The sequence below is a fragment of the Aythya fuligula genome, chromosome 3 (assembly GCF_009819795.1).
Source record: "Aythya fuligula isolate bAytFul2 chromosome 3, bAytFul2.pri, whole genome shotgun sequence".
Classification (NCBI taxonomy): domain Eukaryota; kingdom Metazoa; phylum Chordata; class Aves; order Anseriformes; family Anatidae; genus Aythya; species Aythya fuligula.
Window position 1 is genome coordinate 80,361,540 of NC_045561.1, and position 19,387 is coordinate 80,380,926.

At 34.1% G+C, this 19,387-nt stretch overlaps 1 protein-coding gene across 1 annotated transcript; it reads right to left on the reverse strand.

Annotated features, from left to right (window-relative positions):
- Positions 1-7,977: 7,977 nt before the first annotated feature.
- On the reverse strand, positions 7,978-18,508 carry TMEM244 (transmembrane protein 244). Its single transcript, XM_032184478.1, has 5 exons — positions 18,476-18,508; positions 12,105-12,190; positions 11,495-11,568; positions 8,979-9,104; positions 7,978-8,054 (listed from the first exon to the last, which is right to left on the reverse strand). Exons 1-5 carry the CDS (start codon positions 18,506-18,508, stop codon positions 7,978-7,980), a joined length of 396 nt encoding a protein of 131 aa, XP_032040369.1.
- Positions 18,509-19,387: the final 879 nt, after the last annotated feature.

Consider the following 19,387-nt stretch of genomic DNA (forward strand, 5'->3'; position numbering starts at 1 on the left):
AACAGGATAACATATATGTTTCGATAAGTTACTGCCAACAAATCTCAATTAAAAAAACTTACCTTGAAACTTTTAGATTTTGTGTAATCATTATCTCTGGCAGAATGTTGCTCATCAGAAAGTTGTAAATAATTCTGAAAATCAGAAATTTAGCCCTTTATTTTCACTATGCTAAGAATGAAAGCAAACCTTTTTAGAATAAGATATTTGGTCACACATAGTGGACAGCTGAGGCATAAGCTACCGGAAAGGGAAAATTAATACCTAATCCTATTAGTTAATGGATGGCTTTCTCTGAGCTGTATCATCGTATGTTCTTTTTACAGTATTTAACTGATGTAATATAATTCTTTGTTTTCACATTCTTACATTTTTGGCTTGTAGACCTCTTTGTGATGTGCACAAATCAGCAAACCTCGGCATATTGCTAGAGTCAGGGGTAGTGACTCGAAATAGAAGACCAGTGTAACAAGCATAATTAAGGGTAAAGAATTTGAGAAAGAGCTGCTGTCTTTTGAAGTCACAGCTTTGCCTGCAGAGGAAATCCTTGAGAAAGGATTCAAATAAGCTTCATGGAGCGAAGAGGTACAGTCTGTATAAATATATTCTCCATCAAAATGCACTTTGAGTATTGTCAGAAGAGTTCGCTGACTCTAAAATGGATCATGTGATTAAGATTAAGTGTCAGGAGAATATAGGAGCTATCAGATGTCTTGAGCATATCATGTTCTAATACATAAAAGAATCCAGTTCCATCTAGAGAATTAAGCGTTCATAATTTAACACAATCTATAGGCAAAACTCCAGAGAAGAGGCAAAAGAAGTTTCTGGTGACAAAACTTGTATTTGGTAGCTTGAAATTATCTGCATTTGTGGGGCTTGTGTCCTTTAGCAACATTATAAACCCTAGGATTTGTGTGAGATTTAGTTTTGATAATTTTGAAATACATTTTTCTTTTTTCCTCCCAACGGAGAAAGCAGGCTTGAGAAAAAACACAGCACAAACTAATAACATTAGCACAGTTCTCACTGCAGCTTCAAAAAGAACAGTTAAGATTGCAATAAAATTATATGGCATTTGTACTGCTGTATGAGATACACAATCTACTAAACGTATCAGCAGTTAAATGTCAGTTTCTCAATCCGCTCATTACTCGGTCTGTATCATGGACAATACTTATGCATACTTGATCATAGGCAATACTTAACATGAGTTTTATAATTTGCTTTCTTTAAGCAAGCAATTGTGTATTTCAATTTTTAAAGTGAAATTATAGGAAGGTATATGCCTTCCTAAAATTCTCACCAAGTATCTATGTGTTTTAGTTAAGAATATGTGGAACATTTTTTTTTCCTATACTATTTCTGAACTATGTGGTTATTTGTTGTTTGTCAGATATCATTTTCTGCCTTATTTACTTCCAAAATCAACCAGAAGCAGTGTGAAAAGGATACTCTAACAGTCTTCATAGAAAAAGGTACTTTGTAGAAAAAAAAAAAAAAAAAAGTGCAGTTTCAAGGTAACAGCAAGACATCAATTTTCTGTGTTAGAAATTAACATAATGTTTTACATAATGATCCTCTTTGCTGATCATTAAAATAACATAGTTACCTCGGCAACTGGAACATTTTGCAAATGTTATCTAGTGATACATAACACATTCTAAAAATATATGTAACAAATAAAGTATGAAACATTATCATTTGGGAAGAATTATTTTTTCAATAAAAATACCTTCTAGTCTAAGCAGATTTTTGTGAGAATATTTCAGTTTAAGGCAACTTTGTTTTTCAACTAAACTGATTTTATGTGCTTGAAACCTGAAGACCTGTTGTTGCTTCATTTCATGACAAAGGAAAACAATAGCTTGTTTTCAATTACAACTTGATTTTTTTTTCTTTAAATGTATCATTGGTAAATGTTTAGAAAATAAAAATTATTCCTATCTCAAGTGTTGCAAGCTTAAAAAGCTCCAGAAAATATGACACACTGAAAAGTCGACTAATGAATTAGATATAGAGAGTTTACCATTTTAAATCTGAATGCATCCACTGCCTTTCCAGACCTCTCATTCTCTTCTTACTGGTACCCATGTGAGCCTCACTGGCATAACTGAAATCTAATGTGACTGAAATGAACAGTCATTGACACTCTTGACCTCCTCTCTTTTTCAAGCAAAACTCATTTAACTGTGTTCTCAATTGGTTTTGGCTGTCTTAAAACTAATTTTTGTGTAGAAATGATTTTCTGAAAAATTTTGCCCAGACCTAGTTACCAACACATCTCCCATTAGAGAAAAAATTTCTCCCAGGTATTCAATTTGGTTCATATCCTCCAAAATCTTTTTTGCTCTCCCTGGGTACTGAAGACACTACAATCTTGAAACACCATGTGCCATTGCCCCTTGCTGGCTGCTCTTCTCTGTCTTGGGAGTGTATTAAGAAATACTTAATACTTAAATGTGACTTCCGTGGGAAGTCACATTTAAGAGGTCCTTTGCTAGAGTATTGTCCCAGTGGAGATAATGGGATCTTTGCTATTGGAAGTGGCAGTGGGCTACAATCACTTTGCAAATCCACAGCAAATAATCTCATATCAGGAACATAATGAACAGGAAAGGCCAGGCTGTGACTATCTTTGATTTAAGACCATGTCAGCAAGAATCTGAGTGTACCTTTGTATAGTTCTTAAAAGCTCCAGCTTCAGTTACCATCCTTGTATTTGATCGCAACTGTTTTCTAGGGGTAGATAGCCTTAAAAGATTAGGGTCTGGGCTTTTACTCAGGTTTTGGTTGCCCATAGTTTGTGTCCTAGTATTGCTTCCAGATCCCCAGTCCAGCATCCTATATGTCAGGATGACATCCAGGCATTGTTTGTCCTTGTTTGCAGAGTACACCCAAGTATATGAACTGGAAGACAACTGTAAGATGTTTATTTGGTCCCCTGAACTGGAAAATGGACGGAGTAGGGTGCAAGTCCATCTCAAAGCATGCTTGCCCTATGACATAGGTATAATTACCTAGGTGCATCTGAACAGGAAGGCACATCTCCTAAGGGATCCATATTATTCATCCTGAACAGAGGAGAGTTGGGGCATGAGTCTGTGTCTTAAAATCACAGTCTCACACTAAAAGGTTTAAAGCCAATAATAAAGGTATTAATTACATCATCAAATTTTATAGCCATTCCTAAGACCTTTATCCTCTCTGACATCTAATGAGAGAGTGCCTGCTGTCTGGGGCTGTGATTAGCTCACAAAAAGGAGAGATTAGAGTATTAGCCATTACTGAGCAGATGGATCATTACATAGGATCTTAAGCCAAGAAATAAATATTCTAAGTAAGTCACATTTAGAAGATACAAAATATTTAAATAAAGTGTTAAATACCTGTGGAGATTAACGAGGATCCTACTTTTTGGTGTGACAACACACATACCAGAAGACGGATTGAAAAATGTATAAGGCATTCACATCGTTTCTCTGGTTAATCAAGCTCTCTCAGTCACAATGACTACTTCTACTCAGGAGTCTATGGGCCATAGGAATCCTGTGCATGAATATCTATTTTAGGAGACTGCAGTCAGGTGACTCATGTACCTATTGCTCTTTATCTAGTATTACTCAGACTGTTTCCTGTATTTATCAGTGTTGCAGTTGTTGGGATTTTTAGTACACAAATAATGAGTACAGTAGGTTTTTGCTTTGCTTGCATTTTTAAGTTTGGATACAAAGAAGGTGGTTGATAAAGTGTTTTAAAGAGATAAAGTGTTGTAGAGAGATAGAAAAACCATGGGCTTAGTCTGAAGAACTAGCTCATTACTTCAATGTGAAATTGTAAGCATTTAAATCTATATTTTTAGGAAAATGCCAACTGAAATCATTGCATTGTCTGTACTGTATGGTTTTACATTTGGCTGTGTTTACAAGGTTGAGTCAGTTTGTTGGTCCCAGAACAACTTCATGAAGTGGTTTGCACTTTGACATTACATCAAAGGCAGTGCTGTTAGAATAGGAATAAACTGAGAGTCTCAAAAAAAAAAAAAAATGTATTCCACTTACATTCTTTGTTATGAGCAAGACACCATTTGGGAAAAGAGTGAATACAGAGCCATTTAGGGAGAGGACTGAATTGAGAAGAACTATAATCTATCTCAGTTGGTGGTTGGGAATGACGGAAAAGAGTTTGTCTCTGAAAAGAAATCTTAAAATGACTTTAAGTATGGTGCTTTTAAGGTATGGCATTTCTGTACTGTTCCATTGGATTCTATAGCTCATGTTTACATGTTCCAACTATCTTCCCTGCAAACTCTGCCCAGAATCTCAGAGTGGAAGTGGATAAATTCTCCCTCTGCATGCAATATTTTCTAGAAATACTAATCAGAAGGAGTTAAATAACCAAAGACTAAAGATATGTCAACTCAATTAGTCAATATTCCTGGGCCTGGTTGAGCCAGAGAACAGAGAATACTAAAAATCCTGGGGCAGGAACCACAGATTAAATCAGTGATTATAAGGATATCTTTGGATGTGGAGACTACTTTTCCTAAAATAATGTAGACACAAGCAAAAAACAGACTGTGACGTACATGTGGCGGTTGTATTATGAAGTTCCAGTGTTACAAGTTCAGCCTGCAAGTCTTTTTTTTATTTCACTGATCTTGCCCATTTCTGTGTGCTCCTTTCCTGCTTTCATTGTTGCTTTTCCATACTTGGAAAAGTATGTATCAGCAACATATGTTGATGTCCAGGTTGCTTTTCTTGTAGTCGTTGGCAATTCTGTTGTGAAGCACATAGAAAGCCCTTCTTTTCCTCCAGAGGCTCTTCTTTCCCACCTGTCTTGACTGTTATCAATTAATCACATACAAATTGCTCATGTGGGTCACTTCTTTATTGTTGGAGAAATAGACAGGGTTTTTTATATTCAAAAGTGTCGTTTTGGTGTATCAAATAGAAATCACACAGTATAAATAAGACCTCTAAAACCTTCTAACCAAGTAATTCCCAAACAGATATAACTGATATTTCTTACAGAATGGAAACTTATTTGTTCAATATGAACTTGGACTACACTTTAAACATTATTTGTAATATTTGTAATTGATGCTCAAGATAACAATAACAGAAAAGACAAAATAATACATAATTCTGAAACTGTCTTGTTAGATATTTGAAAGTAATAGAAAAATCTCATGATGTTTTTAATAGCTTGACTAAGGTTTTTAATCTTCAGTAGAGTTTTTACTCTGATTGTTTCTCTACCTCTGGTCTAGTTGTAAACGCTTTGGAGAAATTCTGGGGACAAAGCTCTCTTTATATAGTCTGAAGGTATTTTCTTGCTTGTGGTTTAAGATTTTAAAGAGAAAACAAAAGTTAAAAATGTCTAGACTGGGCAACAGAACTATTGCAATCTGTAGCAGGGCAGACACCCAAAGAAGAAAATCCTTCCAATTTAAAAATAGAAACTTGTTCCATCTGTGGATTATCTTTAATCCACTAATGTTTGCACATGGTACCCTACCTACATGCACGAATGGCATATGGACTAGAACGGAGGCATGGATTGACATTGGACTAATTCCCATCCATTTTTATAGTTCTAAACTGAAAAAAAAAAAATCCAGAAGAAATGTGTGTGTCTTTCAAACAGATAACACCAGTCAGCTTTGGGAACACTAATATTTATGGAGATAGAAATCCATTGAACTCAAAGTCGTCCATGCCATCAATGCAGGTTGGTTAATCAACTCTTTGGAATTATCTCTGCTAACTTCAGTACACAGTGCATTATACTTCATATGGTCTTAATGATCCACTTCTAAAGTCTAAGTCTTTTCAGTACTGTGTATTTACATGTCTAGTTTGTCTCTAAAATTATTTATGTATCTATCATTCACAAAAGACAATCCCATACTTTTGGGAGTGTGAAATGTGCTTCTCATTATATGTGTACATTCAATATTAAAATGTGCATACAAACTATAAAACTTGAAATGTGTTTTAAAATGTTTGATTAGATCTTGAGGGGACATATTCTTCAGAGGCATCATCTGCTGTGTAAAATTAAGGCAAATGCAACACTGAGCTCCTGTGCAAACACCAATCCAGTCCTGCTCTTCCAAGTAAACTGCAGTTGAAATCCAATTACTAATATTATACTTAAGATGAATTTGCCTCCTAGCAATTTTGCTATTAAGACTTTATTATGGTTAAATAGATACAGCCACTACTGTGGTTGGTTTGTTGTTTTTTTTTTTATTACTACTATCCATAGACTAGCACTTCAGCATGGGCCATGTGCAGCTGCGGGATACATAAAAAAGTGACTGTAGGCAGCATTTGCCTTTCATCGTTCCAGCACAGTCACACCATAACTGGATCATTAGTGAAAGAAAGAATGGCCTGAGGCTGTCACGGAAAACATTTGGCTGTAGCATTCCTGGAATTCGGGGAATCAACTAAATATTGATGATTGTAAGTCTGCCTGTTTCTGTCTTGAGCACCTTCTAGGTGAGAGCTTTAAGATGGAAAGAGATATGCAGAGATATGCGCTCTTCAAGGAGTCTTCTTTGCTAGGGCTTTGCCAGTAAAGACTGCTTTATACTTAAAATGATGTATGCCAGCTAGGGTGACTTTAAAGTTCTGCAATTGTGAGAGGCCAGACTCCAGCCTGAGTTACAGTCAATACTTTATAAACTGCAACAGATAACAAGTGGTCTGAAAACATTAAATACAAATCCATTTTTTCTTTTAGGATTTTGTGAGAGTGCTGCATTATTGCTCCTATCCTCCTTGTGGTTTATTTGTTTTAAAACAGAAGCAGTGTGTCTAATTGCTTAATGGAAAATGTACATACAAAAGCTAAAAGTGATTATATACAATAGCTAAAAGTCATTACATTGACTTTGCAAACAAATGTAAGATACAAGAGTTCTGGTAAGCTAAATATTAGCCTTACGATTAGACAGTTTCTAGCTTCATTTTAATTATGTTGTTAAAGAAATCTTTGAAATTATATAAATATAAACACAAGTTCTAAATTGCCTTTTCAAAAATCATCTAGAACTGGATAAATGAAGTTGTCTTTGAACAAGCAGTATGCCAAAATCTGTCCTCCACAGATCATGGAAATTACTCCAGATCCTGAAAGGAAAAGCATGACAGTTTTGTATTTTTTTATTATTTATTTGCAGTGGAATACAAACATTATAATAAAACTTTAGTCAGCTTTTCTTATTTTTTTGAATGGTCTGTTTACTTAAACATTTTGCCCAAGACTTTAGCCACCCACATAGAGATCAGTCCCGGTAGTTGCTGATACAAAACCAGTTGCAGGACAAGAGATTTATTTGCTTGTCTCTGTCTTTTAGGAATTTACTACAGCTGTCGATCCATGTTATACATCATAAAAGAAAGAAGAGCAGAAGCCAGCACTTTCTCCCTTAACTGTTTTCCAAGATAATATATACTAGCACATGACTATATTTCTAATTTTACAGAAAATTAAACATTCTAAAATTTAGATTTGCTATTCACTGTAAGAAAATGTGATGACTGAGATTTATCTTGTCTATCATAGTACCTGTATATAGTGTTTATAAAAATTGTTTCAGAAAGTGTCTATTTCTTTCTATTGATTGTAAAGAGTACCAAGGAAGACTAGTTTGGCTAACTGTCTTTTTGACACCTGCATTTGATGAAATAGATAGCTTGATTATTCAGGAATTAACATGGCTCATTTCAGCAATGTGAACATATCTGCTGTTTGGTAGGAAGAATAACATAATTTGCATACATTCTGGTCTTAAAATAGGTGATTTTTTAAGGCAAGTCAAATGTTAGTTTAGCGATACTTGCCTGTGTCCTTAAAAGTGTAGATGTAAAGAATATATTTCTTCCTCAAATACTGACAACTCCCAAAGCATTGTGACAACAGACATTTAATAGAAAAAGAAATCATACTGTAAATGCAAATTTTCTAGATTCTAGTGATTTGAACTTTAATTTTACCTAATGCCAGCCACCAGTGTAACATCAAAGGGAATTCAGACATAACTGCAAGGAAAAGAAAAGGAGGAATGTAAGTTTTTAAACAGTAAGTATGAGGATATGCAAATATTGCATTACAGTATCTGCTTAGTTATCTTTCAGAGATTACATGCTTTAGATTTATTGAAGTTGCAAACTCTTATTGAGGTCCTAATCATCCAGATATTTGGTTATACTGTTGCACGAAACTGGGTGAGCAATCCCACTGGAAGTCATCTTTAAACATTAAAAACGTGTGCTAAATTGAAGTTTTAGATTGTAAAATCTCTGAAAAAGAAATGGTTTGTTACTACTTAACTGTACAAAGTTTAGCATAATGGAGACACTGATCATCTAGTAGAGTGCTTCCATGTTGCTGCAATGCAAATATTTTAACCTGTCTAATGTTTTAAGTTTAATGGGTGATAACAGCACAAGAAAGACAGGCTAGGACTGTGCACTACGAGTCATCACAGATACCTAGCTCTGCTATGTGTCATGCAGCTACCCTTTTGTCCTGTAAGATGACCAATATCCCCACTGTATGATCAATATGAGCCTGTATCAGCCTCCAGAAGACCCAGCAGGGCTGTTGAAGCACTGAATGGAGCTAGGAGGCATGCTGCGTGCTCTGGTAGTGCAGGTGAACTTTGGCTGGCCATTTGAAAGCAATAATAACAGTTCTGGTGTTGTTTGGAGATCAGTGTGCACCATATGATATAATGATATAAGATAGTTTACTTCAGAGTTTAAAATTCTGAAATTTTATAAGAAATTTGTTTTGTTTTGTTATTACTATTTTTTTTAATACTCCAACAAATACAGAATTAAGTTTTAAATGTCAGTATTTAAAAACATGGATAAATTAAATGGATGGAAAGTACAGATTAATGTGTTTTTAGCTCCACGGAAGAATGGACTACACATATATTTAGCAGCAAACCTACTTACCAACTGAGGTTATGATGATATGAATAACAGTAACTGTTACAGCGTAATCCCAAACCCATTCTTCCACAACCAGGGCAAATAGCAGGCCACAAATGAAGAAGGTTATTTCCAATGAGACTACAAGAACTGTAAATGAAAGCAGGATATTTACACCAAGCATAGTTTTGAAAGGCTTTTTTCTCATATTCAAAGGTAATAGCACTAGGAAGTTAAAATCTCTGATACAATGTTATGCAAATTATTTCTGATTAGATCAAATATTACACTGATGGTTTCATTATAAAGTTCATTTCTAATTTTACCACAGACACCTGCATGGGTTGTATCCCAATTTCCCTATAAACTTTCAAATGTTTCATATTTTGTGTAAAAAACATGAGGATGAACAGTCCTCTATGTGTTGCCTAAAAGAGAAATAGTGTGGAAATCCTTCTCAGAGACCATCCATCCAGGGTCTTTGTGTATGGCACTAAATAGACTTCATTGATACTGACATAGAGCAACTTTTTTTCTTCCAAAACAGAACTGTGTGGCCAAGGGGTTACATCCAGTATGAACCTTGACAGTTTTCTCCCTGTCCACTTGTTTGCATCATGCACATGTATCAGTGCAACTTAAAGATGAGACATGCAAGGGGAAAGAGAGTAGAGAGCCTACAAAGCAAGCACAGGCCATCCATGTGGATCTCATGGTGTATAAAACCAGGAGGTCTGGCTTCTCGGTTCTGATAGCAAGGCTGACACAGCTACCATATACAATATGCCAGCTACAATATACAATATACAATATGGACAATAGCTGAGTTCTGTTGCTGAGACACTAATAAAGCAAGCTGACCGAGGAAGTCCGCCTCACAGGCAAGCTGTGCAGCCTGCAGAAACCACCTAAGCCATCATGGAGCAGAGGAGCTAGGGTGTGGAGGTGCTCCTGCTCTTCTGGGAGGTGCAGGCTTCCCCAAAGCCTCGCTCAGCTTGGCTCACAGGACACTTTCTTGCCAGCATGGGAGGTAGGACCAAGAGAAACCCTTGTGGGTGAGCCCTCATGTCCTGCTACCTGAGCTAGTGGGGCTGAATGGAAAATGCCTGATGTCTCCTCCAGCTACAGCCCTCAGTGGTTGTGTAACGAACAGGCAATAACAGCACACTACTGATTCATAGGATTTTCAATCTAAAGACTTTTCATTTTTCTTTTTAATGTCCCTAGGCATATTGAACTCCCATTTTTAACTGAATTATTTTTTTCATTGTAGTAATGTAATAGCTAACATTACTGTAACTCAGAGTAGAGAGAATGTTATTATTTTTTTCTGTATTTAATTTATACATTTGGCAGCATTTTGTGCCTCTCAATTTTATTATTTTCTTTACACAGTCAATTAGTTCTTAATGTAATATGGATCTTTCATCTTTTTGGTTTAAAAAAATGTAAAAACACCAAGAAAAAGATAAAACCACATGTGGTTAGGAAAACAGAAAATGCACTTCAAAAATGTAATGTTTGTAATGCATAAATGCTTTCTTTAATTTATTAGATTTAATGTTAATAGTATTCATTTAAATTTTGCCAATAATTCTGTAATTTCAAAAGTAAAATCCATGTATACAGATATAATAAAAGGCAGCGTACACAGATAAAATACAGATAGTATACAGATGCTCTGTATACTTTTCCACAAAACTGGGCCAGTAACAATAGCTCAGTTCTGAGCTGAGACTCCCATTTTTATTTTGACATTATCTTTTAAAGACATCATTCTGTTTTTAACAGGCACAAGTGAGACCCCTAAACAAACTAATTCACATTTGCAACACCATTCAGAGAGCTCAGGTGTGTCTCTGTGCCCATAGATTTAAACAGATCCTTCTAAGTTTTGCTACTCCATGTTACTTCATCAGGTGTACAAAAAGCGGGATTGAATATTACCAACTTGCATGATGTATCAACTGTCTTTGGCATCTTATAAGCATGCTGCATCAAATTACCTTATACAATTCTGGAACAGAAAAATCATATTGAGATACGGTAATTACATTAGAGCCTTGAAAAGTAATTTTAATCGAATATGATTTAAATTTTATTTTTCCATTGCTACAAATGGGATATTTTTTTCATCTGAAAACCATATTGTCAATGTACAAATATACATAATTTTTTATCACTCTTTTTAACATGATCAACTGAACAATTTACTTTTGAGCAGTTCTAATTACAGGTAATGTGGTTTGCCTTTGTAAAATAGATTACAAGTCTGAGAAAAATTTCATCTGTGCATGTAATTTAAGAATGACAGTTTAGGAACGTGAAATTATTTTGAAGGTTTCAGATGATACTGCAGGAATTTGTATTAGGATATATAAAGGTATGTTTAGGAACTGAATTACAATCAAACTCTGAAATTTTAATGCCCACTATATTACTAAAAGGGCTCTAAAATATTGTCAATAAGGAAAATGAGTTTACATCCAGATTTAATCTATTTTCTTGGCTGGGGAAAAAAAAAAAAAAAATTAGATTACCTAAATAATGTGGGTTAAACCATGATGGATTTGTCTTAAAATCAAAAGGTGCCAAACCATCCAACATTTGAATCCTGGGGAAATAGAATAAATAAATTTAACCATAAATTTTCAATAATGCCTTAGTGATTGCATAACATATTATAGGTGCTTTTAAATAAGATTCCAGATGGAATATTCTACATTTCATTCATGTTATGGTCTTGCCCTTGCACACGGTTTCTGTGATCTCCTCTCCATATTTTTACTTAAAATGTCTGACACTATACATGCCAGTCAATAGCTTCCTAAGGGAAAATAATTTATATTTCTTATTGACTATAAAATCTTTCCTTTTAAATTTTTCATGTCATATTTTCTTTTAAGTTTATTTATTTACAAGTGCAAGGAAGTATATTAGAGTCAGCATTTTATATTTACTTTTGAGTATTATTTACTTCATGCATTTAAATGAAGGTTTGGGTGTAACAATATAACTGAATTTGAAAAATCTGTTCACAGAATAATGGGCTGGATGCCTCCAGTCTGGATGTCTCTTCTCCAGAGTCATTGTTCTACTCACTATATCCATCTGTAACATGCAGTCATAGTAAAGACATGGAAATCTTACTTAAATACTGCAAAGCCAATGGAAAGGACTACATAATACACGGTGTAGAAAACTGCCATGCATATCAACAGGTTCAACAGAACAACCTGCAAAAAGAGAAAAAGAGAATAAAACCTAATGTTGTGTGTTTGCATTGTCAAAAATAATTCCAGATGTAATTTGTAAGAATTCAGGGAATGAGAAGCACATTTGAGAGTTTCAGATCATTCAGATGTGTAACTAGCCTAATTTTTGTCTTAAAAGAAATGCCATCCTTGTAATTATGTTGAAACTATATAAAAATAAAATGTAGAAAATTGTAAAGGTATGATTGTTGTTTTCTAGCCTCTAGAAAGTATGTCATTCCAGTGTTTACATTCAAAGGTAGGGATATAGGCAACTTAAATGAGAATAACTTAAATGAAGATAACGAGGGATAGCTGTTAAACACCTTTCAAAACTCAATTACTTGTGAATTTCTTTTAAATAAACTCCAACTCCAAATTTTAAAAATGTGCATAAAAATATGAGTTTCAGAAAGTACCACTATCTTATTATCAAACATTGGGTCTTTAAAATAAGAAACATTATAAAAAGAATTACACAAAGAATTTGTGCTTCCTAAGGTATCGTGGCATCATTATTTCTTTCATTCCGTTGAAGTGTCTTCACTTCTGACCTGACACTTCAGAAGTAATGCATCCAGAGGAAAAAATGTGAGCCTTCGCCTGATAATGTTCCTAAAATGCCTTCAGATCCTTTCTTTTCATGTGAAGCATAATTCACATCTGTGCTCATCTAAGCTGGCTTCCTGAATTATGCAGGCCCTAGGAGTTATATTAATTCCTACAGTTATAATGTAAAATTATGTTTTGAAGTTTAATATACTTTGGTAATAACAATGGAGTCTTGCTAATGCATAACACTGGCATTTTTGTTTTCTCTGATGATCAAATGACATTCCAGATGATTATTTGTGCTTCTGTTGCTGATGGGTTGTTGTTTTTTTTTTGTTTGGTTTGGTTGGCTGGTTGTTTTTTGTAGTTTGTTTGTTTTGTTTTCTTTTGTTTTGTTTTTCTCTGTAGGGAAATAACACATATAATGAACACATAAAATGATTTAAAATTTTTCTTGCCCATTCTCCAGTTTGGCTACCAAATTGTTGAAACTAGCAATGGTGTTTACCTGACTCATCTGGTTAAGATCTCCATAGATCTCCGACATATGAAGCATTTTAAGTTTTATTGAAAATGCAATGTTGACTGTTATTCCTATATATAGGAATATATATTCTATATGTATTCTATATTATTATATATTTAATATACATATATATATTCTATATATTCTATAGAATATATATATTCTATATTATATATATATATTCTATAGAATATATATAAAGGCTAGATTTTGACCATCTAGCCTTAGCCATCAGGCCTTTTGTGTTGTTTTACCTATTCCACTTGAGTATGAATACTATAGGAAATTTATCTTTGAATTGCTTCCTGTACTCTTAAAGGTGAGGAAACCACTGCAAAATGCTTCTTCCTATGTAAGGTTCTGTATCTGCTGCAGCTTATCCTTTTCATCGGTATTTGTGGTTTTGCCTCATCTTCCATATTTGTTCCATTTTTCCTCTATTATATTTTTTTAACCTTCCATTCTTTAACTGTATTCTTAAGCTTATATTTTGTTCACCTATTCACTTCATGTTTCCTTATTTGATGCTGCTAGTATGTCCTATTTCATACTATATCTTTTATGATCCTGTATATTCTCACTTTAACTGAACTTTCCCTTATTATAAAATTTGAAGACGTGATGAAATCCTGGTGCCTTGTCCCACAGCGGTACTCTCTTATTAGCTATTCTTTCACCTTTTCATACTCTTGAGGTTGAGCTAAACTTAACATGTAGTGATAAACCCTCTTTCATTGTACTTTGTTGTTTTTTGTTGTTGTTGTTGTTATTGTTTTGTGTTTTTTGTTTGTTTGTGTTTTTTTTTGTTTGTTTGAGACATACAGACAATAGTAGTATCATTTCTCTTTCTGGTAATCCTGTTCTTCTTTAGAGAAAAACTGAACATGGACACTATTAACAGCAACACTCCCCACAACAAAACTGTACTGATGACCCATAATAAGATCATCGTGGTCATTCAGATCTCTTACCAGTCATTCTGGTGCCTCAGTTGCCAGTAATTATTTTGCAGAAGCTAAATCTGTATTTCATTTCAGCTTTTAAGTGTCCCTCCATCATTTTCCACTTTACTTCAAAGTAAAAGCTGAGTGGCAGAAAATGCATTCTTAAGAATGCATTAGCTTGATTTGGATAGCATTTACTCAAGATGTCTGTACCCTGTGTTTGATGGCCTGTCCTACCTAAAAGAATTCAAACTTACAGCTTCCACTTTCAAGAAAAAAGCTGTATCACACTTTTGATTGGATATATACTAGTAGATTTCACAATGACTAACTAGACAAAGTAATTTTTCCCCTTCAATAGAAATTACAGCCTTTACAGTCTTAGTTCTGCAATGGACACTTTAATCATGGTCTCGATATTTAAAAAGAGGACACTGCCACAGAAAGACAGTGTTACATAAAATACTTCTAGGCACATCCAAAAAATGTACCATTCTGGTCCAAAATTCCGTTTAGGCTACTTTACAATAGCCAAATGTGTAAACTGGGGGAAGTAGTATAAGGACATGGGAAGTACAAGTAATGTTTGTTTCCAGGGATGGATGTTTTAAAATCTTAAAACCTTTTAAAACCATAGATTGCATCCACATCACAGCGTTTTGAAGACCTTGATGGGTCTTTCTTCCACTACTTTTTCAATTTGCTTTCATTTTCCAGAATACTTTCTGAAAAAAAGTACCACAACTTAATTCTGGGTGTTGTGAGAAAATACCTTGGGGTGGGGTGGGGCTTTAAACCTATTGAATGATAGTTTTAATGACTGGCTTGTGAAATGCCCTCTAGTCCTTATGTTATCAGAAATAGTGAGTTTTTCATTCCCTACTTATATTTTCTGTTATCCCTAATCGTTTCTGTCTCTATACTGTCCTATGTGTCAGATACCTAAGGAGAAAAGTTCTCATCTACTACTAAGTCCCTCCAGATACAAAATCTATACTATATCAGTGATTGCTATTGTTGTCTTTGCACTTTTTCTAGTGCTATATTCTCTTTGTAAAAAGATGTAACTAGATCAACTTCAACTTCCTCTTCTATTAACAGGTTTTAAATTTTGTCAAGGTACAGCAAATGATTTAGTTTGAAAGTAGCAGTGACAGTTTTCATTGCCTGAGAGCAATGTCATACTGCAATAATGATCTAACAAGAATGTAATTACTATAGTGATTCCATTATTAAGTAAATTTGGACACGTAAATATGGGTCCTAAGCCTGAAAATTTATGTATGTGCCATGCAAGATTTCCTGCTGAATTTCCCCAGAGATCAAATTTAGCTCAGTTCCAGAGATGAAATTGAGCTGATATCAAGTCTGAAAGTTCTTAGGTTTTACAGAAATTCTTGTCCATGCTAGTCAAAAATAAATTTAAAATAGAAAAATGAAGACTATGATGAAAAATTACAAATACAGATATTCATTCAAAAGTAAATTCTTGAAAAGTAACCCTGTATAAATTAAACAGACCGTAGTGAACTGTACATAATTTTTCATCAAAATGGCAAGCAGAGATTATGAATTGAGTATAGTAAAGCACTGTATCAAAGCAAAAGAAGCCAGTGTTTCTGTCTTTGATATGTGACACAATGGAACTGAATTTAAGAAAGAATAGGTAAGAACTAATAGGGTAATAGAAGTCCTTTTTTGAAGAAAGGTAAAAGAAGTCATGTGTGCAGTTTGACTACAGGGACTGAGGTAGGGAAAATAGTTGCATATTTATAACTAAAAAAGAAAATGAAGTATTTGGAGACGTAAGATGAAAGAAATTCAAAGCAAACCAAACATAAAGAAATTATAAGATGCTGCAAAGTTTCACAAATCATTTCCATTTTGCAGTGTTTGAAAGACACTTGCTCTTTTTATTTATTTGCTTTTATTCAAGAATTTTCATCAAAATTGGTTATTGAATAGTTCTGTGCCCTCATCCTTACTATGGATATTTGAGGATAAAGTTGGAAAATGTTTTTGACAAGTGATTCACAAACAACAAAGGCAAGAAAAAAAAAAAAAAAAAAAAAAAAAGGATATTTTTTTGAAATCCTCATTTTTAAATAAAAGTCAGTTTTAAGCCAAGATTTCAGAGAAAAATATAAAACATAGACAACTTGGAAATGCAATTTTCATTTTGATTTAACTTGTTATATGTTGGTAAAAGCTATAGATGAACGTTAGCTCATACTAACTCAGTTTTATGAGTTTCTCTTGCCATACTGTGACAGAAAACAAGCCCTCAAGGCTTTGGGATTTAAGCTGGGAGAATATAAAGCAAAATAAGGAAGAGGCATTACCCTTAAACACAGCACTTGGGAAGATAAAGTGACAACCAGTTTGGAGTCAGCATTTTAAAAAAATATGTTAAAAAATGAAGGTGCAGAGAAGAACCACAAAAGAGAGCTGATGGCTAGAAATGGTTTTTTTTTGTTGTTGTTGTTGTTTTGTGTTTTGTTTTGTTTTTTGTTTTTCATTAGGACTACAGCTCTAAAGAGGTCAATCTGTTTAGCTCTGAGGGATGATTTGCTTATGATGGATAAGTTCCTTTGCAGGCAGAAAATACCAGGTATTAGGGGCTCTTTAATCCATCAGAAAAGCCACATGAAGTAAACAACTTCAAGTTATAGCTGGACAAATTCAAAAGATGCATTCAAGACATTTTCAACTGTAAAGGCAATTAGCAAATGGAACAAACTGTCTTTGGAAATAATGGATTCTTCGAAACCAGGTGCCTCTCTGGATGAAGCTTCATTCAGATATCTCTATTGTTCAATTCTGACCATAGGTCTTTGAATGGCTGTGTGGTAGATATATTTACAGAACCATCTGACACTTACAGATGTATGGATACTGCAAATTTACTAACCATTTATATTACTTTTATTTTGCTAGATATTGAAAAGTGAAACTACGTCACTGCATTTATCACTCACAGTTGCAAGGAGGCAATATTCTATTTCTAATGCAACAGAAGAGAAACCCATCGTGCCTGTACAAACTGATATTTGACAATCTTATTCTATGTTTTTTCTCTACATCAAAAGAAAGCAAAACAAAAACTGAGAACATTTAATCTGTTGTCAACCAGTTTTATCTGAGAGGAAAATACAGCTCTCCTTTTTTCAATATCTTTATCGTAAATGACAATTGGCCAAATAAACTGTTTCATTCATTCTTTTGGATCATGGTGTACCCCATGGCCAGTGGGGTACAGTTCATTGACTGCAATGTTACATGCAAGTTTAGTAGCCATGCTGTACCTCACCCCCTGAAAGTATCCCTAAATCTTGGGCACTTTTTTTGTTGGGAATCATTTTTATCCCATTTCTCTGAGCAGATGCACATTTCCTGGAATTCTCCTTTATCTGCCTCCTTTAAGCCTTATCTGCTCCAGATGCAGATTTGTACTGTAATAAAAGTAGTGAGACAGGACTGAATAACAGAGCTGAAGGAAGGCTGTGAGCTGATGGCCTGTTGACCTCTAATTACAGTAGGTGAATTCCTGGCCTCTCTTGAAGTCAGGGCTAAACTTGCATTGGCTTCAAAGGCCCAAGATTTTTCTCTTTATACCCAGAATATTCTTAGTTCCTATCTAATGTAGTGAGGTATTAGCTTGCTTTGCTCACTTGAGTACAGCTAAAGCAAGGCATGCAGTGCAGTGCTAAGAATATACTCAAATTAATAACACAAAAATAGAAACTTTTTGGAAATTTTCCATTTCTATAACATTCAACTTCTTTTCATTTCCACTGAAATTTATATATATATATTTAAAACTCAAAATATATTTTATTTTCAAACTATTTTTTCCCTTTGCAACCCCTCAAATATTTCAAAGTGGAAAACATGAGTTAAAAACTACAGGGTCATTTATTATATGCTAAAACAATTTGAAGAAAGAATGTTAGGAATACCTTGGTATCATTAATTTTTTTATTTTATTAGGCAATTCCAAGAATTAGATCTCATAAATGCAGCTACAGCACATATTCTTAAATCCTTCTTGTAAGGTGTACTTTGCAGTACTTACTACCAGACCAATAATAAGCTCTCCCATTCTTTTTGCTTTTTAAGAAGTGAACATTGAATAATACTCTGTAAGAATGAAAGCAATTGCTTTTTAAAGACCTGCAGTAGCTACCTAATACTCTAAATACTACCCAGTGACATACAGCACTATACAAACTCAATTCCCTTTACCTTGGTTTCAGCAGTTTTGACCTTGAGAGCCATGGACACATGATGAGTGAGAGGAAGTGATGTTGCTATATTCCTTATGTCAATATCAGTCAGAAGAAGCAGCTGTTTTTCACCCAAAAAAACATTCTTATAGGTGAGCATAGGACAGAGTGAGGTAGGTTGATTGGATTAAACAGAATTGAGACAGAAGCCATCTGTGAGCTAATTGTAAGCGGCTGAAGACCAAACAGAAAATCCTATTCACTCATTTAATGATCATACTTTTGTACCTATGGTCAACTAAAGCATATCTATAATACAAGTTGGCCATTTAGAGACAAAATTCTGTATTCTATTTTCTACTTTCTGTTTGTTGTTGGTTTTTTTCAGCATTCATTTAATCACCACTCCTTGGGTTGATTACACCTTCCTACATTTAATTAGTTTTACAATTTCTAACATTAATTCTGTTGACTGTACATGTAGAACAGTACATTCTTCACATTGTTCCTGTTAGCATTTTTATTCTATATTTATTACATCATGTATAATTCACATTAAATTAGGTATAATTAGGTTAAGAAACGACAGACTTATGTTATGACTCTTCTCCTTTTCCTGAATCATTATTTTTTCCTTCAGTAGAATGAAATTTAGCATGCTCTAAATCAGATCCACCTTCTACTGAGCAGTTCCTTAATGGATTTGGATTTGACTTTTTACAGACATGTTATGATTCACTATGCTGCATTACATAGAAAAAGAGCTAATATAAGGGAGTATTTCTGAAACTGAATGAAGAATGATTTATTTATTTATTTACTTTGTTATCACCAACATAATCTGAGCAAGTTTCATTTTTTTATGTCTTTTTAATTGTACAAAATTAATACTATCTGCTTTAGGATGTCATCTGTAGTCAGCAAACAAGAG

Excerpts from the sequence above, each read along its gene's own strand:
- TMEM244 (XM_032184478.1), bottom strand. The coding sequence starts at position 18,508 with ATGGCTCTCAAGGTCAAAACTGCTGAAACCAAG. Across the intron at positions 12,191-18,475 it reads TCAAAACTGCTGAAACCAAG|GTTGTTCTGTTGAACCTGTT; the intron begins GTAAAGGGAATT and ends CTCTTTTTGCAG. Across the intron at positions 11,569-12,104 it reads ATTGGCTTTGCAGTATTTAA|GATTCAAATGTTGGATGGTT; the intron begins GTAAGATTTCCA and ends CTATTTCCCCAG.